Source organism: Pyricularia oryzae, chromosome 3 (assembly GCF_000002495.2).
Source record: "Pyricularia oryzae 70-15 chromosome 3, whole genome shotgun sequence".
Taxonomy (NCBI): domain Eukaryota; kingdom Fungi; phylum Ascomycota; class Sordariomycetes; order Magnaporthales; family Pyriculariaceae; genus Pyricularia; species Pyricularia oryzae.
In genome coordinates, this window is record NC_017849.1 from 4,777,969 (window position 1) to 4,793,194 (window position 15,226).

Below are 15,226 nucleotides of genomic sequence, written 5' to 3' on the forward strand. Positions count from 1 at the left end.
GTTGAAATGTACTCATATCTCGAGACTTCTGGGCTGTTTCCAACAAACGACATGCGTTAACCCGACAGCCCGAGCAGGAGGACTACGTTCCGTCGTCGCCGGCGCCCCCTGGCAGGTTTCTCCGTCAATTACTCCGGGCAGCTGCCATTACTGGCCCGTTTGCCGATGACGACTTTTTGCGCCATTGCAGAAAAATTTGGCACGAACGAACCCCAGATTTCCATTTTGACAAGCTTCCTTCCTTTGTGGATCTGTCAGGGTCCTTTTTCTGGCAGGTTTGATTGATTATCCATTGTACGCGTGTACTGAGACACGCTACGGGTTGCTCGTGGATCTGTTTAAGCTGTTTTGCTGACTCGAGGGCACCCTCTTTTGCCATCCTGAGTCGGGTCGCGCCGTGGTAGTAGCTCGTCTGGAGAGGGTACTCCGTGTCTTTTATGTCGATCGTCTGTCAGATAATACGACTCGCAGGCAGGTCTAAATATATAAATATACAACATTGCGGGTTTCCCTCTTCCCCACGAAGTCGACGATCATAATCAACCCAAAGGTGGCTACTTAGGGGCGTGAGTTCTTCGGCTGTTCCTACTATTCCTTTTCATTTCATTTTCTTCTCGTATTTCCCAAAGGTTAAACAAGATAAGCCATGCTGCCTTTGATATCTTGTCTGCTGGCACTTTGCCCGCTTGCGGTCCTCGCCGGACCGGCTCCCGAGCTCCAGAAGCGATCCATCACGTGTCTCAAGATTGGAGATAACGCAACGGCCACATGGAAAAACGCCGCCGGGCAGACGTGCACCTTTACGGGCGTTGTGGGGAGTAACTTTGGAACCAATCCAGCCGGCACGGGAGAGTGAGTCGGATCCCCACGGTCCCCTCCCCGAACCTTGTATTCTCGGCAAGAGAAGAAAGGAAGAAGAAAATTGGTCTTTTGCTAACAAAGTCGTGCGCGGCTCCTTCAGCTATTCGTGCAACGGCCGATGTGGTGCCGGCTGCAGCGGATCCTCTCTGGGCAACGCTTACACGCAGGACTGCTTCTCTCACGATATGTGCTCCTTCTTCAACAATGCGAGCGGCGGTGAAAGGTAAGAAAGTGTGGACTTTTTTTTCCCCCTCGTCGCACTTGTCGGGGTGTGGCATGTGCAAAAGGAAAGGAGGTAGAAAACAAAAGCTGACCTCGACCAAAATCAATGATAATGCAGTGACCCCAACTGCGGCGCGGCTTTCAAAGATGCTGTCGACGACACTGCCTTCGGCACCCTCAGAGGGTGTGGGGAATCCAACCCCAACCCGCCAAACCCCGTTGATAAGCCCACGACGCAGCCTATCTGCAGTTAGACTGGAATTTGTTATTGTGAGCGGTAGCAAGGCGTTGGAGGGCAGATTGTCATGAGTTGGATGTTTCGCATGTACAAATTCGCGGACTCGGAGCGAGCCAATTCGGAGAAGAGCCAGTTCTTCAAAGTGGGGTGGGCAAAGGTGATGGATGACTCCGGCCCCGGAGCCCACGACCGGCGGGGGCGGGAAGAACACCGCAGACTGGATCTATGGTACCTGGGTTCTTCTACAGGGACCTGCCCAGACTGGAAGCCACCAATGACTCCGAGTAAAGACGACGTTTATATGTGTTTGTTTGTTAGGTGATACCCCGGAACGGTAGAGTGTTTAATTTTACTGTTTACCTTTTTCGACCAAATTTAGTGACGGAAATTACAAAAACGAAACAGGCCCAAGAAGAATCATTGTTCACTGAGTCAACACAGGCCCAAGGTAGCGCAAACAACCCGCGCACACATCGCTGCGGTTGAGCTGATACAGTAAGTGCAGAGCTGACATTGTTTTGATGGACTGCAACAAACAAAATCAATAATACTAACCAATGTGGAGAGGTAGGGAAGCCGCATCCTTGGCTGATTACTCGGTCTCTGAACTCATACCACCAAGTTACTTTCCCAAAATGGCGGGTGAATCTACAGGGACGCGGCCCAAAGTGCTGCTTTTGGGGACAATCGATCAGTAAGAGCGCGGTATCCATCCACCTTACGACTGGGTCGGGTCATCGATCTCATGGGAAATATATTCCATGAGAAATGTCATATGGCTCAGCTCAATCCACCCATATTACCCTTCACCTTGAAGCCCCGACCCTCCCGAACCCCCTTGCTTCAAGACTAACACGACGCCCCCTCCACCCTATCGCCAGCGCAGACGAAGCCTGGTCCAAACTCTCAGCAAAGGCCGACATCGTCACCCCGACCTCGACGGACCGCGCATCCTTCCTCGCCGAGTGCGCATCGGGCGCATTCGCGGGCGTCGTGGCCGCGTACCGCACCTTTGTCAGCGGCCGGACGACGGGCCGCATCGACGCCGAGCTGCTGGCCGCGCTGCCACCCACGCTTCGCTTCATCTGCCACAACGGCGCCGGCTACGACCAGATCGACGTGGCCGCCTGCACGGCGGCGGGCGTGCGCGTCAGCAACACGCCCTCGGCCGTCGACGACGCCACCGCCGACGCCGGCATCTTTCTCATGCTGGGCGCGCTGCGCAATTTCGGCCCCGGGATGCAGAGCTGCCGCAACGGCGAGTGGATCGGCAAGCCTGCGCCGGCGCTGGGGCATGATCCCCGCGGCAAGGTGCTGGGTATCCTGGGCATGGGCGGCATCGGTAGGAACATGGCCAAGAAGGCGGCCGTGTTTGGCATGAAGATTCGGTACTACAACCGGACCAGGTTGTCGGCCGAGCTGGAGGCGGACTGCGGCGCCGAGTATGTCGACTTCGACACGCTGCTTGTCACCAGCGACGTGCTGAGTTTGAACTTGCCGTTGAACGTAAGTCGAGGCTTTGAGGTACAAGCTGCAAGTCATTACAGAGAGAAAGTACTAAAAGTCTTTTCTCCCTACAACAAACAGCCCAAAACCCGCCACACGATATCCCACGCCGAGTTCGCCAAGATGAAGACGGGCGTTGTGGTGGTCAACACGGCCCGCGGCGCCGTCATGGACGAGGCGGCGCTCGTGGCGGCGCTGGACTCGGGCCGTGTCGCCTCGGCCGGGCTCGACGTCTACGAGGAGGAGCCCAAGGTCCACCCGGGCCTGTTGGCCAACCACCGATGTCTGCTGGTGCCGCACATGGGAACCTACACCGAGGAGACCCAGACAAAGATGGAGGAAGTTGCCATATCCAACGTCGTTGCTGCCCTCGAGAAGGGTCAACTAGTCACTGGCGTTCCGGAGCAGAGTGGCTTGACTTTTTGATTACTCTTGTTTTAAAGTTTGCTTTAACCCATCTGAAGCAGTACGGCCAGATGATATGAACTCACTAGCGCTTAAACCGGTTGGAACTGATTACTTGGTGCAAGAGTTCACGCATGTGCTTACTCGATCAGTTTTGCCTGGGCCCGGCGTTCAAATGATCTCATCCCCTACTCACGTCGCAGAGGGCACCATATGCAAGCATTCATCCCATACTTCGTCACAAGTGCCAAGTCACATGCCGAGGCTCAAATGGATCACAGTTATGCCAAATCTCTTTTTGTCTATATCCGTGGCCTGGTTGAATGGGCCATTCACCACCTAAATACTGGCATGCATGCCATTTGCCACCCTTTCCTGTGGGTTGGCGTAACCTAGACATAAAACAAAACAAAAACCCGTACCAAGTGGACAAAAAAAAGAACGCCTTTCCTTTGGTTAAACACAGAAAATTCGTCCGTAAGGAATGGTGGGGATATCATCATCATGCTGCCAACGCCGAACTTTTGTTGAAAAGATGGTTCAGTTGCCTGCCTGTTTTCCCACCTTGATTCCGGTAGTATATGTCCCCAATGTACGAACCATAAAAAAATGCATTAAAAAATCCCATTGCTCTCGTTACCCGTATAGCTTAGTTGTTGAATTAGTAGCGTCCGGCCGGCGTAGATAGACCGGCACAGGGGTATCCGGTTTAACCTCGCGACGAGCACGCCATGTGTCGCCGGAATGAGGTTACACGGACACGCTTAGTAGCGGTAGTGCTCGGGCTTGTAAGGACCCTCGGCCGGCAGGCTGAGGTACTCGGCCTGGACGGGGGTAAGGGTCGAAAGCTCGACGTTGCAGTGGGCCAGGTGCAGCTTGGCGACCTCCTCGTCGAGGATCTTGGGCAGCACGTAGACCTTCTTCTCAAGCTTGCCCGACTTGGCAAACTCGACGTACTTCTGACCGAAGGCGGCGTCGTTGTTCTTGTACAGCATGATCTGGGCCAGAACCTGGTTGGTAAAGGAGCAGGACATGACGAACGAAGAGTGGCCAGTGGCACAGCCCAAGTTGACCAGACGACCCTCAGCCAGGAGGATGATGTGACGGCCGTTGGCCATCAGGAAGCGGTCGACCTGGGGCTTGATGTTCTGGACGCTCTTGGCGTTGGCCTTGAGCCAGGCGACGTCGATCTCAATGTCGAAGTGGCCAATGTTGCAGACGATGGCGTCGTTGGGCATAGCCTCGAAGTGCTTGCCGACCAGGATGTCACGGCAACCAGTGGTGGTGACGAAGATCTGACCGACAGAGGCAGCCTTCTCCATGGTAGTGACCTGGAAACCGGCCATGGCAGCCTGGAGGGCGTTGATGGGGTCGATCTCAGTAACGATGACGCGAGCACCCATGCCGTGGAGGGCCATGGCGCAGCCCTTGCCGACGTCACCGTAACCAGCGACAACGGCAATCTTGCCAGCAATCATGACATCGGTGGCACGCTTGATACCGTCAACAAGCGACTCACGGCAGCCGTAAAGGTTGTCGAACTTGGACTTGGTGACCGAGTCGTTGACGTTGATGGCAGGGACCAGAAGCTTGCCCTCCTTGAGCATCTTGTAGAGGTGGTGGACACCAGTGGTGGTCTCCTCCGAGACACCGTAGCAGTCAGCCAGCATCTCGGGGTACTTGTCGTGGACGAGGTGGGTAAGGTCACCACCGTCGTCGAGAATCAGGTTCAGCTTCTTGCCATCCTTGAAGGCCAGGAGCTGCTGCTCCAAGCACCAGTTGTACTCCTCCTCAGTCTCGCCCTTCCAGGCAAAGACGGGGACACCGGCGGCGGCGATGGCAGCAGCGGCGTGGTCCTGGGTGGAGAAGATGTTGCATGAAGTCCAGGTGACCTCGGCGCCCAGCGCAGTCAGGGTCTCGATAAGGACAGCAGTCTGGATGGTCATGTGCAAGCAACCGGCGATACGGGCGCCCTTGAGGGGCTGGTCGGCAGCGTACTTCTCACGGGTCTGCATCAGACCAGGCATCTCGTTCTCAGCCAGCTCGATCTCCTTGCGGCCGAAGGCGGCAAGAGAGAGGTCGGCGACCTTGAACTTGTGTGCGGGGGCAGCCATTGTGAGACTAGATGAGCGCTACCAGTCAGCTTCGTATCCTCCTCCAGGACGGATGATTGATTGATCGGAGCGATGGTCAACTTACAAAGAACCTGAGAGTTGGGGATAAAAAGATAAAAGGACTGCTAGACAAGATTATGAAGTATGTGAGTTTCAAAGAGCTTGTAATGCTGTTTAATCTACCCCGCAAGATGTTCCCTGTTCGCAATCTGGGGTATTCGATTGCAAAGATTTTGGGCTTGGTGAGCACGTACCTTTGCACGGAGTGAAAAAAAAATCGGTTCAATGAAGGAGAGAAGCTGTCCAAATCATAAAAGGATGAACAGATGGGAGGCGGACAACAAGCTTTTAAGAAGGAAAAAAAAAAAGCTGACAAGCGGGAGGAGCTCGAATTTCCAAAGTAGGGTCCCCTCCACTACGTGGGGCAATTTTGCCCAACAGCTCGCGGTGAAGCAGATCGAGCTTGCACCTTGCCCAATTAAGAAGAGTGCCCCTCCATGACCCCTCACAGGTTTCGGCAGCTGCGTGAAGGGTGTCCAAACCGTTCATGAACCCGAAGTTGGACCCAGAATTGGGACCAGAGTCAGGTCTTCGGTGCGCCTGGCAACTTTATTCGGAGTTCTGAATGTGTTTATATTTATGAAAACCTAGATGCCACAGCCAACCATGCCAAACTTGGCCAGAGGTACTGATCTAGAATGATAAAAATCCGATCTAGAACAAGTAGTAACCCGCACAACCCAGTCCGTGCCCCGGTAGAAAGACCAGATGTTAAGAGAAGCCCGAAACCACCGAATCCGAACTTGATGTTTGCGCCACTCCACTGGGGACTCGGCGTTGAATTCCGCCTGTGATGCCTTCAGACTCGTAAAGAATTTGCGCTGTGCCGCAGGGGAAAAACCATGCTCCGGCCGGTCGCAGCATCGCCAGGTAGGACTACAGGTGGGCGTGCTTGGCTGGCTTTTGGATTGCCTTGAACTCAAACCCACGGCTTGCTCGATTCATGGGTTTTCCGCCCCTCTCTTTGATTCTCTAAAAGCACGAGAAACAAACCAATCGCACGCCGCGAAACCAGCCACGCTTTCTATCCGGCGTTCCCCGTCCCGTTCACATCCTGACCAACGAAGAATCCCTTAATAAACCCTTGAACGCCATACAATATGCACATCCATTAGAAGAAGCACGGCTGTCGTCCGAGGCCGTGATAGATAAGTCTTTTTTCACATCATTTCCCTAGCGAGTTTTTTTTTACTCGGTCAAAAGGCTCCCCCGAACTGCAAACATCTTTGCACTGACGTTGGCCGTGAATCCGTCAACCTGTTTGCTGTACTGCTCAACTTGCCTGGCGTTCAGCATGCCCTCGAGCCTGCTGGGCTCCTGAGGCAGCTTGAACAGCCTCTTCCACTCATCATCTGGCAGCGGCTCCTGCTTCGCCGCAGCTCGCGCGGCATTCTCAGCCTTGCGCTTAGCTTGCCACGCTGTAATCTTGGCCTGCTCCCGGGTCATCTGGCGTTGGTAGTACTGGTGGTTGTTCAGGTCCGTGTAGTGCGCCTCTATGCTGTCGAGCAGGAGATCGCAAGTCTTCTCCAGGAAGGGGTCAATCGACAACTCCAGAGAGTCGATCGAAGGGTATGGGGGAATGTTGACCGGCTCCCGCTGGAGTGCTGCCAGAGATGTAGGAATGGTGGTTTCCGACCCGGCAGCAGGGGCTGACGGAATCTGGTGTAGGTAGGTGGTGAGGAGGTGCGAGTTGTGAATGACAACGGGCATCTCAATGAGAATGTCCTTGTATGTGAGTTTAGTCTTCTGGAGGCTATAGTACAGTTAAATTTGGTGTGTCAGCGCAAACTCTCAGCATCGGTCGGTATTGAATCAGGAGAGTTCGTACTTTTCGGTGGTAAACTTGTTCTCCTTGAGGGCCGTCATAAAGGCAGTAGAGAGTCTGAAGGCGCGCAGGGACAGAGATGCCTGTGAACTCCTGCTCACGTCGTGGACAAGAGCGATGGCCTTGGGGTTTTCGCGTTGGTAGTGTGCCTGGTTCTCGATGAAGCTCATTGTGACAAAGTTGCCCATGGTTGCGCTTGTGTACCAGCCCACGCAGTTGGCGTCAACGTTGACCTCGCGCAAGTGCTTGATCATCTCAGCCTGGTACATCAGGTTCGCCTTGGACCTGGGGGCGGCAGCGGCCTGTGCTGAGGCATCGCGCTCGCTCTGGTGGCTGTCGACGTTGGCGACGTCAACGGTGGGGAAGTTGAGCGAGTTGGTGACCTCCACGAGGGTGTCATTGTCCATGCCAACGATCGATCCGGTCGCGATGGTCGGGAACGACGAAGAGCAGTGCTTGGCTATCTTCATCACCACCTAGAGGCCATACCATAGGCATTTCTTAGTGACTTGCACAGTGGGGCCAAACCCTCCTACATAGATGACTTTCTGATTGCGGGCGCCACGTACCAGTGCTTCCACCTGCACCGACTTGATCGGCGACTCCTTGAAAGTGTCCGCCATGGTTGCGGTCCTGTTCGGTTGTTTGTCCTTTGAAAATACGGTCGACTGGGTGTCTATCTGGGCGATTTCCGGTGCAGTTTCGGGATCGGGGTGGTCGTCGTCGTCGTCGTTTAAACCGGGCGCAGAGTACTTTGGTGGGAGGACGTCTGACTTTTCGCCTACCGGAAATGTGCGAATTGTGGGAAGGCGGGATTCAGTGGCAGAAATGCAGTGGGAGCAACTCACTCTCTACTGCTGGAGTGACTGACTGGTCAGCCATGTGCGGGGTGGGGGTACCTTTGATGATTTGATCCGCTCACCCCACCTCAAGGGCGAAAAGCTGGAGGGAGTTTCGCTCCGACCGTCAATATTTCACAGCTGAAGAGGCAAAAGTGACCAAGCATCCCACTCTGTCCCCCACGCTTTCGAGGTCACAAAGCTTTCGTTTAATATTAGAGTCATGACCAATAACTGATATTTCTTTGTAGCAGAGCCTCATATACCCCTGGATCTTGTTTTCAACGACATGTCATCTTCATTTTTTTGGCCGATTTTTGCTCCAACGATGCGGTTTTGATGGCCTCGCTTTCCACCCGGGCAAGGTACTGAGCTGCGAAGCTTAAGAAACCAAGCAGCTGCCGTGCTAGAAGCACTCCACCCCTGGAGCCCTCACCTTACCCCTCAATCGTTTTCAGCAACGGTCGGTACGGATTAATCAGGTCCTTATTCCTTTCATGTGCTGATCAGTACCTCGCGCTTGTTTCTCTCTTTCGGAAGATACTTCCGCTGCTCCCTTCAGGAGTACTCATTTTATATTTACCAAGGGTCTCACCGCTAACTCTGGAAGGTTTCCAGACGCTCAATCCATTGTTCCATGCTTGGTCACTTTGAGCATTTCTTCTTCTTCCGTGACTGATGATCTACAGAGTACATCGTATGGATTATTCGGGTATTCTGTTGCTGTATATCAAGTGATATCCAAAGTTTGAATTTTGTTCCCTATCCTTCTATACCCAAAACAATAAGATGAAAATCGTCACTTTCCATATTTCCCACCCTTTAGCTGCTCTATCAATTATAGACCACCCTCCTTGTCGTTACTCGCATGGCACTAGTGTGGTCTCTGCCTGCCAAGTGGTGCCACGCTTCAAGGTTACCTCCTATTACTCAGGTTCCCCTCCATCCCTCCTCTCCACACATCAACTTCCAATCTCAACCGAGCCGTGTTAAGCTCCAACCCTCAACCCCGGCGCGCACGGTCAGTTCGTACCGCTCCAATTCGTGCCAGGCGTATAGCGAAGCTGCTTTCATGGCCTCGCGGTGAGCAGGCCCGACATTGCCGCGCCGGGCATGTTGCCTTGATGTCCACACGCAAGTCGCCAGGTTGTGCCCCTGTTCATCAGGATACTCTCCAAACCAGTACCTGGAGAATGTTAGCTTTCGCCCGTACCATGTAGGGGTGGCTGCACAAAATGAAAGTTGCAAGAGAAGGGGAGGGAAAACAAAAACAGGAGGAAAAATAACCTACTTCAAGAAACCTCCACTTGCTGTAGCCTCGGCGTGAGCGTACCTGTCGAGCTCTACCAAGTGGGAATAGTCGGCGTCGGGTTTGATTTGTGATCGAAAAGCCACGATATAGAAAGAAGTCTCTTTCCAATCATGGCCCTGGCGCTGGTTGAGCCGTCGAAGATGTTGGATGATCTCATGCCAGTTAAAGCTATCTTGGTATGAGGCGGTTCTGAAGTCATCCCTGACATTGTTCATATACACCAAGGCCTGCGCTAAAAGTTGGTTCTCTACATCGACCGAGTCGAGATCGAGCAGATGTGGCTTCTCTGTATACGGCGATACCAGCAAATACCTGGTGTCGTCCTCGCTGTCTTCTGGTGTCTCGAGGCGTTCAGGGGTTGAGATGGCGCTTACTTGAACCTCGACATTTGAGCAAATCTTCTCGTAATGCCCGTCGAATGTGGCATCGAAACTGATACAAAATGGATCTGAAGGCATGATGTATGTGCCTGACCCTGATTCTTGGGTGCCGGATGATTGGTATGGCGGCACGGAAATGATAAGTTGAAGATCGATCTCAAGCGAGGCAAATGTCTGATGCTCTATACAAGTTGTATATATTCTAGCGCCAGGAAGAAATTTGTTCAGGACGATGTCGAAGAGAGTATTTCCTTGGACGAGTGACGATGGCAGCGGGGTGACTGTGTAAGACAGTTTGACGTGAATGCTGCTTGGAGACTTGTTGTTTTTTTTATTGTTTTTACGGCAACAGTGATAAACCAAGTTGAATGGGTAAGTTATGGGTTGGATTCGCGGCTAAGTTGTCCTCTTGTGACATATATTTTGGTCAAAGCTGAAACGTGCAAGTTCGAATGTCGTCTTGAAGGAAGACAGTCGAGCGTGAGTCGTTTTATAGGAAACAGATATGATATGGCAGCATAGACACTTGTCACCCTTGACGACCCTCTGTCTATCAACTTCCTGCTGTCCGGAAGTCATGCATCTGTGGACCCATTACTTAAAATACACGGTACAGGATATGACCATGTTGCCAAGTGCTTCCCCAGTTGATGTGCGGCCATGGGTGATATGATAGCCGATGGCTGTGGATGTATGTACAGTACCTATAAAGGAAGGGGTGGTCATGCAAAGTTGCAGACAAACGAGCGGTGGAAGTGATAAGGCCATTTCGGCTCGAGACCAACCAACAAGATGGTCAAGGTGGTATTCGCGTCGTTAGCGGCAGTTATCTTGCGTACCTCGCCAGGAGAATTGCGACCATGCGCCATAATGCGAACGATAGCAACGCGCGAACAAAAAAAGGAATGCACCTTGCGGTAGAAAAGGAATAAAAAATAAATAATAAATAAAATAAAAAAACTCCACCTTTTCGCCATGCCCGGCTTGGATTGCCACTCCCTGTCTTGTCTATGGTGCATGGTGGTGCTGTTACACATGGGACAATCGCGCCATCTAGCCGACCGTTGATGCCATGCCCGATTGGGGGACTAACTGACAAAGAGTCTTTTTTAATTGTTCCTTTGGACTTTTCCCGCAATTTCCGAAGCAACGGTTGGCCTGCCCGCTGGGCTTTTTGCGACCTGACTAAGGTAGGCAGATGGCCGATCACGTCGAAATTGACCGTCTTTGACGAAACAAACAACCATCTTTAGGTCTCTTGACGTTTCAGGCACTGGCATCCAAGTTATCTCCACTAAACTGGGGGGGTTGTATTTGGACCTAGAACTAGAACTAGAATTTTTTTTTTTCGGTTCTGGGTTCCAATTCTTCCTCCTTTCTGGAGGGGGTGTGTGTCGAGGTGAAAGGGAAAGGACACACATGCCATGCAGAACAAAAGACAAGAAGCTGTCCCCCATGCAAGCCTGCTCAGAAATAGCCTATCACTCACCCTCCTCTTCCCCCTCCAAGACACGGCAAAATTTAGCAGGGACTGTTTGTTTGTGGGTGGACTTGCCGGCGAATCAGATCGGACCATCCCCTCCCGTGTCCCCCTGTAGTCGCCGCTTTGGGCTCTGGCGTCCGGCTGTATTAGCGACTGCAATATCTGTTTCTGGTCGGAGCAGCAGCCCGGAGACCGGGCCGCAGATCGATGCTGGTCGTACCATCGGTTCTTGCTCATCCGAACTTGTGTACTGTACGTCGTCCTTCTTTTGTCCTTTTTTCTCCCCCTTTGCCGAACATCTATCTCACCTATCTACAGCACATCTTCTTTCAAATGCTACCGATGCACGTGTGGTTCGCCAAGACAAGCGAGCTGCAGATCGCCAGAGCCAGTAAGTTTTTCGCAGTCCCAGATAAGTACGCGATGTGTGGTTTTCTTGTCTCTTTTTTTTCTGTCTATCCCTTATATCATTATCTTGTCCAGTGTCACCCTCCAAAATGACAAGAAATACAGCCCTGCAGTCGAATGCAACAATTCCACACCACCATTCTTTTCGTCCCTCAGAGATAACATGCACAATTTAGTAAAAGAGGAAAGGAAAGAAGAAAAAGAAAAAGAATAAAAAGAATTTAAACAAAAACACACAACCGGGATATCTGACATATCTTGGCCTACATCCCAACGGTATTTGGCTCATCATCAAATCTAAGCGAGATGCACGCACGAATTGGCCAAGCGTTTGTATGTGGCCGGGCGCGCATTAACTACCGCGGCTCAATATCGTGCCGTTTAACTCACCTTTACTCAGCTCACAAGGGGACTCCATGATTTTTGATTTTTTTTTTCTCTCTTTGTGGTGCTAGGCGCCCCTGGACAATCATCTCATATCCCTGCCGCTTCTATTCGATTTTTTCCGCCATTTACCATGCAACACCGAGGTCGCCCGCCTCCGTGCGATGCTGCAGTTAAACTTGACAGAATCTTGTTTTCCCGGTTTCCACTTTTAAGCAGAGAGTTACTTGCGGGCACACCGACAGAGAAAAAGGGCCTTTTTTTCTACTCTTATATACCGCCTTCATCCTTGTCTGTACCTTTGCCGCCTTTGAGCCAGACCTTTGCAACCTCGTAGGTTCCAAGGTACAACCCGCTTCCAAGTGCCGTCCACCCGGCTCGGAATAAACCGCCGCGAAACAGCCCACGCACTCCCAGTTCCCGGTAGACGTCCCTGGCTATTCGGAATCCACCGTTGTTGCTACTGCTGCTGTTGCTACCACCACCACCACCACTGGACTTTTGGTCCCCAGCCAGCAGCATCATGCGCGTCTTGACAACGTCAGTCGGCGTCGTCAGGACTGCCGCAACCGACCCGCTCAGCGCAGCGCTGGAGCCGTTGACCAGTCCTGTCTCAAGCAGGCCTTGACCCTCCTCGATGCCGCCGGCCTCCTTGCGCGACCTGCGCCTGTCGTCTCGTTGCCGCCAGATGGTCGCCCGGACGTACTCGAACATGGGGAACTGCATCGCCGTGAACGGAAGGTTTCGAGCCGCCAGAGCAGTGTAGCCCGTCCACAGGCGGCGCCACGCCCCGCCCTCGGCGCTCTGTAGCATCCGGAACGCCTGGAGGGAGGTGCTTTTGCCGCTAGTGCTACCGCCACTGCTCCCAGAATTGCTGCGTATCATCTGGGCATTCTGCTTGATCACCTCGGCAGGCGTGAGAACCGCGCACGAGGCCAGCTCGGCGGTCCCAGACGCAAGCGCGTGGACGAGCGGGCTCGGGGCACCCTCAGGGAGAGCCTTGGCGAAGCCTGATTTTGCCGATTCGTATGTGGTAAAGAAGATACCAGCTTTCGAGACGGGATCCCAAGTCAGTTCTTGGTTGCGCTGTGTGGTCCGGGCCAAGTCTCTGTCTTTCTCCCCAACTGAATCTTGTGCAAGTCAGGGAACAATGCGCTTCTCACTTACCTGCTGGCAAAGTTGCTATGATGACACTGCCGACGCCCTGATACAGACCTCTGAATGTACCTTTTGGTACATTTTTTATGGCCGATGAGGAAGAACCCGACTTTTTGTATGTGTCCAGGTAGTCCTGGCTTTGGTATCGTGTTTTGAGCGTGTCGAGTGGGTAGACGAGGAGGTCAATGGTGAAGGCTGCTATTGCGCCTGCCTATGAATTTATCTTGTGAGCTGCTTGGCTGATATGGATGGGTAAGATAGGCAGGTATGGCGTGACTTGACGAATGATATGAGGGACATTGAGCCTTCATCGGCGTGCACTTACAACTAGGACCTCTGTATGACTGTTGTTACTCATGATATTAAATTTGTACCCTTTCTATATGAGCACCTAATAATTCTCTTTCTTCCAAAATTATAGGTTTATAAAGTGCTTACAAGATGAAAACGCAGTTCGCCAACAAGAACAAATTCGGGACATGTAGCCTGCAAAACATGGACCTATGACGACATCAAGAGCTGGTAGGGCGATCCGCAATCCCCTATTCCGGGGTAAGCTACAGTACCATAGGATAGAACAACGTAGGGTTAGGGTTATACTATAATACCGAACAAGATGTCCGCAACCAGCATCACACATTATTTTCTTTTTCTTCAAGAGTAGCTACAAAAAGACAAAGACAAAAAAAAAATACAAAATCGTAGGAGCTAGTCCTCTACGTGGACTTGTCCGCCAGCTCCTCCTCAATCTTAGCAAGCTCAGCCATGACCTCCCGACACTTGGCCTTATCCGCCTCCCCAGGGCCCGCATACGGCCTCCTCGGCAGCATCTTGCGCTCCGCATCCTCGACGCCCGCCCTGGTCGCCGAAAACACAGCCGCGGCGTACTTGGTCATGGCGATGCCGCTCTTGCACGGCCTCTCGGCCAGCGCGGCAGCCTTGTGCAGCCGCAGTGCCTCGTCCCCCTCGCCCGCCTTCCACAGCTCGTAGATCCTAGCCAGCGAGCGCGGGAAGACGTTGGCAAACGCCGCGATGCACCCCGCGCTGCCCGACGCCAGCCCTCCCAGCAGAAAATCCGACTGGCCGCCAAAGACGGCAAACTCGTCTGCCGGCAGCTCGGCGGCCAGGCGCACAATCTTGGCGACGCTGCCGCAGGTGAGCTTGACGCCCACGACCTGCGGGTGGCGGCGCGCGAGGGTGGCGATGAGGTCCGAGTCGAGGTCCACACTGTTGCAGACGCCCGGGAAGTTGTACAGCACGATCGGCAGGGGCGTGGCGGCCGCGACGTCGGCAAAGAAGCGCTCGACGACGGCCGGGGTGGTCGCCTTGCCAAAGTAGGCGGGCGGGAGGACGAGGGCGCTGTCGGCGCCGGCGTCGGCCGCGTCGCGCAGGAACTCGAGCACCTGTGCCGTCGAGTGCCCGCCGCACCCGGCCATGATGGGAAAGCCCGGCCCGACGGCCTGGCGCGCCGCCTCGAGCAGCTGTCGGCGCTCCTCGCGCGTCAGCAGGAAGGTCTCGGCGTTGGTGCCCAGCACCACGAGCCCCGCCAGCCCGGATTTGGACAGGTGTGCATAGTACTTTTTCTGGTCCTCGAGCACGAGCTTGTCCGTCTCCGGGTCGAAGAGCGTAACGGCCGGGGCCCAGACGCCCGATGGTGGGACCTTCCAGGTCTGAGTAGTCGACATTGTTGTTGACAAAGAGGAGAAGCTAGTGGTTGTGGAGGGGAGGTGGGGTTGTTTTTGTTAAACGGATATGATGTGTATGAAGTGCGATTTTGGTAGGTTCCCCCTTGTGGTGCGATGTCCAGACTGTGTTTTATTTATTCTGGAGCGCTTTGTGATGAGTAAATGATGTTGCTTGCGGAGTCAGGGATTCCGGAAACCAAAGATTCCAGCCAATAGATGTCGGAGGTCGGATTAGAAGTGTCCATCTTGAACAATTCCGCGCATAATGCTGCCGCAACCCGACGGCAACCGTGGAATCCAGCGGTCTCCGAGATCGGGCCCACCTCCGATCCGGTCGGATCGGTCC

General features: G+C 53.4%; 8 protein-coding genes across 8 annotated transcripts; 3 read left to right on the forward strand and 5 right to left on the reverse strand.

Moving 5' to 3' along the window:
- Positions 1 to 646: 646 nt before the first annotated feature.
- Positions 647 to 1,530, forward strand: MGG_12930 (uncharacterized protein; the record flags this gene model as incomplete). Its single annotated transcript, XM_003712639.1, has 3 exons — positions 647 to 852; positions 962 to 1,084; positions 1,202 to 1,530. 3 exons carry the CDS (start codon positions 647 to 649, stop codon positions 1,335 to 1,337), a joined length of 465 nt encoding a protein of 154 aa, XP_003712687.1. The 3' UTR covers positions 1,338 to 1,530.
- Positions 1,531 to 1,533: 3 nt separating this feature from the next.
- Positions 1,534 to 4,005, forward strand: MGG_12929 (glyoxylate reductase). The gene is made up of 4 exons (XM_003712640.1): positions 1,534 to 1,816; positions 1,893 to 2,015; positions 2,203 to 2,827; positions 2,909 to 4,005. The coding sequence occupies exons 2-4, from the start codon at positions 1,957 to 1,959 to the stop codon at positions 3,251 to 3,253; spliced, it is 1,029 nt and encodes a 342-aa protein (XP_003712688.1). The 5' UTR covers positions 1,534 to 1,816; positions 1,893 to 1,956; the 3' UTR covers positions 3,254 to 4,005.
- Positions 3,490 to 5,714, reverse strand: MGG_05155 (adenosylhomocysteinase). Its single transcript, XM_003712641.1, has 3 exons — positions 5,601 to 5,714; positions 5,432 to 5,468; positions 3,490 to 5,353 (listed from the first exon to the last, which is right to left on the reverse strand). Exon 3 carries the CDS (start codon positions 5,344 to 5,346, stop codon positions 3,997 to 3,999), a length of 1,350 nt encoding a protein of 449 aa, XP_003712689.1. The 5' UTR covers positions 5,347 to 5,353; positions 5,432 to 5,468; positions 5,601 to 5,714; the 3' UTR covers positions 3,490 to 3,996.
- A 240-nt stretch (positions 5,715 to 5,954) lies between these two features.
- MGG_05156 (eukaryotic translation initiation factor 3 subunit H) lies at positions 5,955 to 8,079 on the reverse strand. The gene is made up of 3 exons (XM_003712642.1): positions 7,801 to 8,079; positions 7,235 to 7,707; positions 5,955 to 7,159 (listed from the first exon to the last, which is right to left on the reverse strand). The coding sequence occupies exons 1-3, from the start codon at positions 7,852 to 7,854 to the stop codon at positions 6,595 to 6,597; spliced, it is 1,092 nt and encodes a 363-aa protein (XP_003712690.1). The 5' UTR covers positions 7,855 to 8,079; the 3' UTR covers positions 5,955 to 6,594.
- A 725-nt stretch (positions 8,080 to 8,804) lies between these two features.
- On the reverse strand, positions 8,805 to 9,840 carry MGG_05157 (uncharacterized protein; the record flags this gene model as incomplete). The annotated part of the gene is made up of 2 exons (XM_003712643.1): positions 8,805 to 9,256; positions 9,362 to 9,840. The coding sequence occupies 2 exons, from the start codon at positions 9,838 to 9,840 to the stop codon at positions 9,046 to 9,048; spliced, it is 690 nt and encodes a 229-aa protein (XP_003712691.1). The 3' UTR covers positions 8,805 to 9,045.
- Positions 9,841 to 11,167: 1,327 nt separating this feature from the next.
- Positions 11,168 to 11,640, forward strand: MGG_16877 (uncharacterized protein; the record flags this gene model as incomplete). The annotated part of the gene is made up of 2 exons (XM_003712644.1): positions 11,168 to 11,497; positions 11,564 to 11,640. The coding sequence occupies exons 1-2, from the start codon at positions 11,182 to 11,184 to the stop codon at positions 11,638 to 11,640; spliced, it is 393 nt and encodes a 130-aa protein (XP_003712692.1). The 5' UTR covers positions 11,168 to 11,181.
- On the reverse strand, positions 11,594 to 13,667 carry MGG_05158 (uncharacterized protein). Its single transcript, XM_003712645.1, has 3 exons — positions 13,521 to 13,667; positions 13,205 to 13,406; positions 11,594 to 13,086 (listed from the first exon to the last, which is right to left on the reverse strand). Exons 1-3 carry the CDS (start codon positions 13,551 to 13,553, stop codon positions 12,308 to 12,310), a joined length of 1,014 nt encoding a protein of 337 aa, XP_003712693.1. The 5' UTR covers positions 13,554 to 13,667; the 3' UTR covers positions 11,594 to 12,307.
- A 54-nt stretch (positions 13,668 to 13,721) lies between these two features.
- On the reverse strand, positions 13,722 to 15,132 carry MGG_05159 (dihydrodipicolinate synthase). Its single transcript, XM_003712646.1, has one exon. It carries the CDS (start codon positions 14,878 to 14,880, stop codon positions 13,912 to 13,914), a length of 969 nt encoding a protein of 322 aa, XP_003712694.1. The 5' UTR covers positions 14,881 to 15,132; the 3' UTR covers positions 13,722 to 13,911.
- Between the last annotated feature and the right edge of the window lie 94 nt (positions 15,133 to 15,226).

Excerpts from the sequence above, each read along its gene's own strand:
- MGG_12929 (XM_003712640.1), top strand. The coding sequence starts at position 1,957 with ATGGCGGGTGAATCTACAGGGACGCGGCCCAAAGTGCTGCTTTTGGGG. Across the intron at positions 2,016-2,202 it reads CTTTTGGGGACAATCGATCA|CGCAGACGAAGCCTGGTCCA; the intron begins GTAAGAGCGCGG and ends CCCTATCGCCAG. Across the intron at positions 2,828-2,908 it reads GTTTGAACTTGCCGTTGAAC|CCCAAAACCCGCCACACGAT; the intron begins GTAAGTCGAGGC and ends TACAACAAACAG.
- MGG_05155 (XM_003712641.1), bottom strand. The coding sequence starts at position 5,346 with ATGGCTGCCCCCGCACACAAGTTCAAGGTCGCCGACCTCTCTCTTGCC.
- MGG_05156 (XM_003712642.1), bottom strand. The coding sequence starts at position 7,854 with ATGGCGGACACTTTCAAGGAGTCGCCGATCAAGTCGGTGCAGGTGGAA. Across the intron at positions 7,708-7,800 it reads CGGTGCAGGTGGAAGCACTG|GTGGTGATGAAGATAGCCAA; the intron begins GTACGTGGCGCC and ends TATGGCCTCTAG. Across the intron at positions 7,160-7,234 it reads AACAAGTTTACCACCGAAAA|CCTCCAGAAGACTAAACTCA; the intron begins GTACGAACTCTC and ends ACTGTACTATAG.
- MGG_05158 (XM_003712645.1), bottom strand. The coding sequence starts at position 13,553 with ATGAGTAACAACAGTCATACAGAGGTCCTAGTT. Across the intron at positions 13,407-13,520 it reads GTCATACAGAGGTCCTAGTT|GCAGGCGCAATAGCAGCCTT; the intron begins GTAAGTGCACGC and ends ATAAATTCATAG. Across the intron at positions 13,087-13,204 it reads CATAGCAACTTTGCCAGCAG|CTGGTATCTTCTTTACCACA; the intron begins GTAAGTGAGAAG and ends CCGTCTCGAAAG.
- MGG_05159 (XM_003712646.1), bottom strand. The coding sequence starts at position 14,880 with ATGTCGACTACTCAGACCTGGAAGGTCCCACCATCGGGCGTCTGGGCC.